At 39.9% G+C, this 8,970-nt stretch overlaps 2 protein-coding genes across 2 annotated transcripts in view; both read right to left on the reverse strand.

Annotated features, from left to right (window-relative positions):
• The window catches only part of LOC106144401 (immunoglobulin alpha Fc receptor-like), a 10,639-nt gene extending 7,389 nt beyond the window's left edge, over nt 1-3,250 (reverse strand). The window contains 2 exon segments of the mRNA XM_026777128.1: nt 2,446-2,484; nt 3,217-3,250. Of these exon segments, the coding sequence (XP_026632929.1) occupies nt 2,446-2,484; nt 3,217-3,250 (73 nt within the window).
• Nucleotides 3,251-7,539: 4,289 nt separating this feature from the next.
• LOC101995724 (killer cell immunoglobulin-like receptor 3DL1) overlaps nt 7,540-8,970 on the reverse strand; it is a 12,134-nt gene continuing 10,703 nt past the window's right edge. The window contains exons 6-8 of the mRNA XM_013354516.1: nt 8,357-8,476; nt 7,784-7,830; nt 7,540-7,686 (exon numbers count right to left, since the gene is read on the reverse strand). Coding sequence (XP_013209970.1) covers nt 7,540-7,686; nt 7,784-7,830; nt 8,357-8,476 — 314 coding nt within the window. The remainder of the gene's footprint in view (nt 7,687-7,783; nt 7,831-8,356; nt 8,477-8,970) is intronic.

The following is an 8,970-nucleotide window of genomic DNA, read 5'->3' on the forward strand; positions in this document are numbered from 1 at the left end:
AAGCTTCTTCTTAAAAATTTATTTTATTTTATGTGCATTGGCATTGTTACTGCATGCATGTCTGTGCGAGGGTCTGAAATCTTGGAGTTTCAGACATGTTGGTGCTGGGAATTGAACCTGGGTACTTTGGAAGAACAGCCAGTGCTCTTAATCACTGAACCATTTCTCCAGCCCCCTTGACTTTCAAGAATGAGCACCTAACTTTGTCACCCCCAAACCCACACAAACAGCCAGGAGTGGTGAGGTGCACTCACAAACCCAGTGCAGAGGCAGAGACAAGCAGATTAGAGGCAAGCATATTTCTGGGCTTTCGGGCCAGTCAGGCTACTCTAATCAGTGAGCCCCAGGCTAGTGAGAGACACTGCTTCAAGCAACAGCAGTGAGACAAAGACTCGTGGTTTCCTGGAACTGGGAATGGGCAGATCATGGCGCTGATCCAGGACCTCATAGGGAGCCAGAATATGTTACTTATCTTCTTGGCTTTCTTAATTACTGTTGATTTGCCTTGATCAAGTGATTTGTGCGTCTGGAAGACTTCATTCTCAGCTTTTATTCATTATATGGAACAGGCAAAAAGCACTGAAACCCCTCAGGTTCCCTTCATCTGTTCTGTGGGAGCAGCTCATTTGGTGAACACTTCCTACCATACAGAAAGTTCTGGGTTTGACCTTTGGTATCACAAAGCCAAGCCAAAACAAAATACAAGTACTGTATGTTCACTCTCATATGTGGATGTTTAGAAAGGCTATTTTAAAACATCCTTTTGTTCTCAAATATGCATACAATAAATTTTGGCCATTCTTGCCATCCCCCATTTCCTTCTGTTATTGCTCTGTTGCTGAGTCTACTCTTGTCCAGAAGCCCATTTATATATACTTTGATGTGCTCTTTGACCCACCAAATGCCACCAGAGTTTCTTGGACATGCGTGGTATGTTGTTATTTAATGGTATGTGGGTATTTAGCAGAGACTACACTACTGAAGAAAATGACATCCCTTCCCCAGAACCCATTAACTGTCCTAGACCCACAATGAGGTTTATGAATACATCCATGATTTTGTATAGTTAAAACAGCTGAGTAATTTTATAGCTGATCCTACCAGTCAATAAATCAATCATTTAGAATACTTTATACCTGATATAACTGTCCTGTAGAAAAAGGTTAAATAAACAATAATTGATGATGACAATAAATTTGACATGAATATAGAATAGTGATCACTAGAGGCTGGGAAGTATGAGAGAGTGGGGACAGGTAGAAGTTTAATAATGTTCAATAAATGCTCTTCTTTACAGCACAACTAGAAAACTATAATTTTCAATAATCTATTATATATTTTGTGAATAAACAGGTGAGAGGAATTTGAAAGGCTCTAAACACATATAATACCAGGGTAAAAGGCAAGGACAGATATTCAAGTTTGTCTTATGATCTTCACATGCATGTTGTGGTATTTCCATATACTGAGATGGAAATATTAATTTACCTGGTTTGATTGGCACATGTGGCCTGATTCCATTGTGTGTTACATTGCATTGTGCCCTGTAAATTTGTGCAGTTTAACCTTCCAAGTACACATGTATGACTCTGTGATCAACAGTGTTATTACAGAAAGAAGATAAGGTGACTGGTGTGGAAGTTCAGAAAGGGAAGTGGAGGAGCTGCCAAGAAGGTGTGCATGGGGGGATGGAGAACCACAGAGGGAAGGAGCCATTACAGGAAAGAATGAGACTTGATACATGCAAAAAGTGAAAGATAAGCTGAATGAATGTTAGCATAGGAGAAGAGAAGATACTATGGAGGAGTAGATACAAGCCAGGAAGTGGAAGGTGGGTTCCATAGACATAAGACATATCTGAGGAGCTATAAGCAGGAGATACCTAGAATTTTATCATAAACATACAAACAACCCAGTCTTTGGAAGGACGCTAAAGAGAGAAGACATGATAGATGAGGGTTCACATGCACTAGGCAGTCAGAACAGGAGCCAGAGGGACAGAGTATGTAGAATTTAACACCATTAATGCTTCCGTTAGTTTATGTTGATGCTTCCCTCAGTACTACTTAGGTCTCAACATTGTGGTAGAGTACATGAATGTACAGTAGAGCTAGGATAGATTGACTTCCTCTCAATAGGTGAAGTAAATAAACTTGGAGAAAAAAGGGAATCAACAATCAGAAAGACAACTCATGACTTCTTCTTATGAATAGTCAGTAAAACACAGGTCTTTGTTGGACTCCCCACTAGGAGATTCCAAGGCTGTAGCTCCAGAGGGCTCTGGGGTCCCCTTAATGAGATAACACAGTGATGTAAACAGAAGACACTAGGATGAGAGTAGAGGGGGAATTTACCTGATCTTAAGACCATCTTTCCATTCATTATCCTATTCCACAGCAGTTGTGAGTAGTACCTATGTGTTGCGAAGGAGAAGACTTAGGGGACACTTACCTTTTTGTGCCCAAATTGTCTGTCCCAGGAAGACTGCTGGAAGAGAATCATTGGTGAAAATTTAACCTCCAGTATCCAACCTCTGGTGCAGATCTCCCTGCATAATGAGTTATGGAGTAAATATGTGTGTGTGTGTGTGTGTATGCATTGTTTGTCTATTTATTTATCTACCACCTATTTATTATCTATAGTAGTTTCCAGTATCTCTTTATACCTATTATCTGTCTATTATGCATATGTGTATATATGTATGTGTCAATCATCTGTCTCTACATGTATTACCATTATTTATTAATTGATTGTCTTTTGTCTATAATCTGAAATCTATCAATCAATCTACAAGTCAGTTTCAATCATTTATTTATCACCTTTCTTCTGTAGATCGTCTAGTTTTGTCTGTGGTGTATCATTTCTTCTATCTAGCTCTTGTTTTGAAACGTATGTCTATTTATTCATAAGAGTATTTTCCCCAAAATAACCAGTCTTGAGGGTCACCCTTACACTTTTAGTCCCTCTCCCTCTCCTCTCACAAAGCCCAACAATGGTCATGAAACCCAGACAGTATGTCATGAATTGAATAGAGGCAAGCAAGTCCCACAGCTCAGATTCTAACAGAGACCCAGTTACTACCATCTGAGCAGAATGCTGGGAGACTAGACTACTCTTGGCTGCCAGTAAAGTCCCCTATCTTCCTTGTTAAGAGAGGTGCTAGCTTTTGTGGGAACCCTGCCTGTCTTGCTAACCCACTTTCAGTTCAGGACTCACCGAGACACAGATAGGTGGTGTCTTGTGGAGCCATGATGCTGATATGGCCTCAGCCCAATTATCGTCCCGTCTGTGTGCATTCACAGACAACAGATACTTGTGAGACAGTAGGACACACAGGATGTTTGAGGTCTGAGTTCCTGACCACAGGATTTCTACATCTTTTCCTCCATAAGCAAAAGGAACAGTTCCTTTTTGAAAAGTTCTCAGTTGCTCTTGGGTGGACTCTTAGAAGAGACCGAGAATCCTTCTTTTTATATTTCAGACACGAAGGAGGGTTTTCCTCAATGCAATGGCTAGTGATGTTCAAATTCCTTTTTTTGTAGGAAATTTCTTTTTATTTTTTCCTGGCAGTCTCTGTTATGCAACACAGTGTATTCCAGAATTCACTATGAGGTCCAGACTATACTTAAACTGAGTTCCTTCTTCAGCTTGACAAATGCTGGAAACACAGGTGTGAACTACCACCATGCTTGTTTTAATAATTTTTATTTCTAATTTTTTCTTTCCATTTTTTTCATTTTACATACCAACCCCAGTTTCCACTTCTTCTCCTTCTCCCATTCCCCAACTCTTCCCACCCCTATCCACTCAAAAGGGTAAGCCTCCCTTGGGGAGTCAACAAAATCTGACAAAGTTGAGATAGGACCAACCTCACACCCCCCAGTTTGTATCAAGGCTGAGCAAGGTATTCCACCATAGGGAATGGGCTCCAAAAAGCCAATTCATGTACCTGGGATAATTCCTGATCCCATTGCCAGGCCCCCTACAGATCAAATCATGTAGTTGTCACCCACATGCAGAAGGCCTAGTTTGGTCCCATGTAGGTTCCCCAGCTGTCAATCCAGAGTTCTTGAGCTCCCATTAACTTAAGTAGGGTGCCTCTGTGATTTCCCCATCATGATCTTGACCCCCCTCACATGCTCATATGATTTCTCCCACTTCTCTTTAACTGAACTCCAGGAGCTCAGTCCAGTGTCTAACTGTGAGCCATTGTATCTGCTTCCATCAGTTACCGGATGTAGGTTTTATGATAACAATTAGGGTAGTCACTAATCTGTTTCTAGGGGAATCAGTTCAGGCACCCTCTTCATTATTGCTAGGAGTCTTCGTTAGTTTCATCCTTGTGGATTCTTGGGAATTTCTCCATAATCCCATACTGTCTCCCTCTATCAAGGTATCTCGTTCTCTGCCCTCCCTCTCCATCCCTCCTCCAACTTGGCCATCTCAATCCCTTATCTCCCATCCCCTCTCTTCTATCCCATCCCAGTTTACTCAGAGTATCTTAACTTCTTCCCCTTCCTGGGGCCCTCCATGTGTTTCCTTCTTCAGGTCTTCTTTTTTTTTTTTTTTTTTATTTTCGAGACAGGGTTTCTCCATAGCTTTTTTGGTTCCTGTGTCCTGGAACTAGCTCTTAAAAAGGTTTATTTGATTAACAGTGTTACAGAGACAGTCACTTGAGACAGACATAGTGAGAAAGCAGAGATCAAGGAATGTATTCTTATGCTCAGCTAGTTTACTTCACTCTTAAACAGTCCAGGATGTCTTGCTTAGGAAATGGTGTCATTTCCTAACTTGTGGGTAGGTCTCCTCATACCAATTAAACTAAACAGGAAAAAATTTCCCAGACATGCCCATAGGCCAGTTATCTCTTATTTAGACAAACTTTCTTTGAGATTCTATTTTGAAGTGATTCTAGATTGTGTCAGGGTGACATTTAGAGCTAAAATTCAAAACAGCAGTAACACCAAGATAACACTGACATTTGCAATTGCCTACATATTTAGAAAGAAGTTTCAACACTTTATCCTACTACACCACTGTTGAGAATATACCTGAAGGGCTTTTATTCACCACGCCATTGGAGACTTCTGCATATTCATATTTATCGATAAACTAGGTAATAACACCTGCTGTGAGTTCATGTGTGTAATAGTTATACTCAGAGGCTCACATTTCACAGCATTCCTTCCTGTTCTCTGGCTCTCATGTTCATTTCACTGCCCCTTATTTTGTGATGTTCCCTGAGCCCTGGAAAAGGGTGACCTACACTTTTCCAGCCATTTGCGGGATTGGAGTGAGCATTGAATATGATCAAAACACATTTCATGCACATATGAAACTTTCTCCAAATTAAAAAACTTACGTTAAGAGAACTTTTCATTTATTCCCATGATACTTTTTCTAGTTCTTTCTCTCTCTCTCTCTCCTTCTCTCTTCTCTCTCTGTCTTTGTCTCTCTCTCTGTTTCCCCGTCTCTCTCTGTTTCTGTCTCTCTCTGTTTCTCTGTCTCTTTCTCTTTTTCTCTTTCTCTCACACACACATACACACAGTATGATAAATATGTATAAAGATGTCATGTTGAAATACCATACGTTGTATGCCAACCTAAAAGTTATTACAAAACTAAAAAGTAAAGACCTAGTTTAAAATCTATTTTACACATATACATGTATACATGTATTTATCTTCCTGAATCCAGCTTATTTTGCTACATATAATGGTTTTAAGTTGCATCCATTTTCCTGCAGATGTTCTATTTGATTTTTTGCTATAACTGTGTAGATAGTCCAACCCAGTCCCTCAGCTGTTCAGTTCCAAAGAAACACACAGAGGTCTAAATTAATTATAAACTGGTTGGCCTATTAGCTCAGGCTTCTTATTAACTAATTCTTACATCTTAAATTGACCAATATTCTTGTCTATGTTAGCCACGTGGCTTGGTATTTTATATCAGTGAGGCGTTCTCATCTTGTTTGCTCTGTGTCTGGCTTTTTCTGTGATGACACTAGACTGAGCTTTCTTCTTCCCAGAATTCTCCTGTTCTTATTGCCCCATCTCTACTTCCTGTCTGGCTACTGGCCAGTTAGTGTTTTATTAAAAATAATACAAGTGACAGGTTAAAAGATTATTGTCCCACAGCATAACTGGATTAAAAAATTATGTCACCTGGACCTGAAAGCGTCTCTCTGCTGAATTCTTGAAACACTTTTGGAAGGGAACTTGGATTAAAGAGACTTCAAATAAAATTCCTTCTTCAGGGTGCTCACAATCGCTGTTACATTATCTCTTGGCAGGTTGAGGCAGATAGATCTGAAATTGGAGGCTATCTAGCAAGTCCCTGTTTCAAAAGAGCAAATAATCAGACAGACAGACAAAGATGCATCTCATAGTAGATGCAGGAAAATGCAAAAGAGAACCTTTGGGATAGTGAAATAGTTGTGGTTTTGACCAATGTGACACAAGCTCTAGTCACTAGACAAGTGGGACTTTCAACTGAGAAATGCATTCATATGATTAGCCTATAGGCAAGTCTGTTTGGCATTTCTTCATTCATATGGGGAGGCCTAGACTTCTGTGAGTGGTGCCTCTCCTCATGAGGTCATTCCAGATTGTATAAGAAAGCAGGCTGAGCAAGGCATAGGGAACAATTCAGTATCTGGTGAACTCCCATCGGTTCTGCTTCAGTTTCTGTCTCCAGGTTCCTGACTTGACTTCCCTCAATGGAGTGTGGCCTAGGATTGTGCAAGATATGTAATCCAAAGGAACTCTTTACCCATTTAGTTTGGTCAAAGAGCTGTGGTCTCCACAGAAGACTTCTTCAGATGTTTCTTTTTTATTTTATTTTTAAAAACAATCTTTTCTTATTTTACATATCAGTCCCAGTTCCCCTTCCCTCCCTTCCTCCTGCTCCTCCCACATTATCCCCCTCACATCCAATTTTCAGAAAGATAAGCCCTCTGGCATAACTGGATGTAGACACATAGAAGAATGCAAGTAGATACATGTCTACACCCATGCATAAAACTCAAGGACAAATGGATCAAAGACTGCAATGTAAATCCAGCTATAATGAACCTCATATAAAGGAAAGTGAGAAGTAGCCTTGAACACATTGGCACAGGAGACCACTTACTAAATATAGCACCACTAGCACAGACACTGAGAACAACAACTAATAAATGGGGCCTTCTAAGACTAAGAAGCTTCTGTAAGGCATAGGACACAGACAACAGTACAAAAATGGCAGCCTACTGAATGGGAAAAGATCTTCATAAATCCCACATCTGACAGAGAGATGATCTCCAAAATATATGAAGAACTGAAGAAACTGGATATCAAAATCCCAAATAATCCAATTAAAAAATTCTCAACAGAGAAAGCTGAAATGACTGAAAGACATTTAAAGGTTGCTCAACATCTCTAGTTATCAGGGAAATGCAAATCAAAATGACTCAGAGATACCATCTTTCACTGATCAGAATGGCTAAGATCAGAGGTTTCCTTGAGAACTCATGAGGTAAAGAAGATATTTCATCTTGGCTTAACATTTCCTGACTTCCACGTACACACTGGGATCTGTGGAAATTTCCTTTGGAATCTGAGAAATGGGAGTGGGTAATTTCTGTTTGAAGATCAACTGATCAAATTCCAAGTATGCCACCTCCTGCACTTCTTGTCTTTCAGGATTCTAAAAAGAGGTAAATATTAAGGGATGTATGTACATCGTCTTGCAGATTACGAAGGAATATTAGACTTTAGGAAGAGGCAGTCTCAGAAGGACCTACCTGTCTGTTCAGTGTTGTTCTCGATTCACACTCTTGGTCCATGGTAGCTGTAATTTTAGTGGACAGAAGTAAACAAACATACATAATAAAGTACTTCTGCACTCTCATTTCAAATACAAAGTACTAGTGAGAGATAGGGTAAAACACAAGGTTGCTCACCTGCCATCAATTAGATTCAGAAGTTTTGCCACTCTATGTTTATAGCCCCATCCCACAATGCTGCACCCTAGTAATTCTTTTTCAGTATATTCTCTCTCCTTCCCTTCCTGCTTCCCTCACTCCATCCTTCAATTCCTCTTTTCCTTCCTTTCTCCATCTCTCCTTTCATCTCTCCCTCCCTTTCGCTCGTGTAAAACCTTCTCCTAGATATTAGTGTATGCTTTGGAGGTGAAGATGCAAAAGTGCATGGGGAATTAGTGTCTGAGAACTGAGGTGAAGTGCAAGACTTTCTTTCCTGTTTAGAAAGCCCTGCCTCAGTTTCCCTGTATTATTCCAACTATCCTTTTGTAAATGAGGAACACATACCTGTATTTTTCCAGTTTTGGTTTCTCACACTACTCAGATGACACTTACGGGCTTGTTCCTGAGATTTACTCTTTTTGGCCGAGCAACAAGAATAAAGGAGGATGGTAAGGAAAACAGACATCATGGTAACTGACAGCCCGATCAGAATATTCATGGTCCTGTGGTTATCTAGAGGGAGATGTAAACGCAATAAGAGGTAAAACTTTGGATCCCCATTTTTATAGACTGCATAGTATTCATTTATTGGAGGATAATTAATATAATAGTTTTTTAGGAAAAGCATCTTGATGGAGAACCTACTAATAATATTCTGCTCTATGGAAATAGTACTAAACTGACTTCTAAAGACTTAGCCCTATAAATAATGCATTTCTCAACTCTCAGGAGCAGGTTCTATATTTGTGAGAGGTGGTGATTAACACAGATACCCACAACTGGGCAAGCTGTGGAGAATAAGAGACCATAGAAGTCTTTGTCCTAAATGAGATGTTTACATGTCATATCCTTCTCCAAATGTTCAGCATCATTGTTAAAGAGATGGAAGTTTGCTTTGTTACCGACTATGTGGTCGATTTTCGAGAAGGTTCCATGAGCTGCAGAGAAGAAGGTATATTCTTTCCTATTTGGGTGGAATGTTCTATAGATGTCTGTGAAGTTCATTT

The sequence above is a fragment of the Microtus ochrogaster genome, unplaced genomic scaffold (assembly GCF_000317375.1).
Source record: "Microtus ochrogaster isolate Prairie Vole_2 unplaced genomic scaffold, MicOch1.0 UNK47, whole genome shotgun sequence".
Taxonomy (NCBI): Eukaryota; Metazoa; Chordata; class Mammalia; order Rodentia; family Cricetidae; genus Microtus; species Microtus ochrogaster.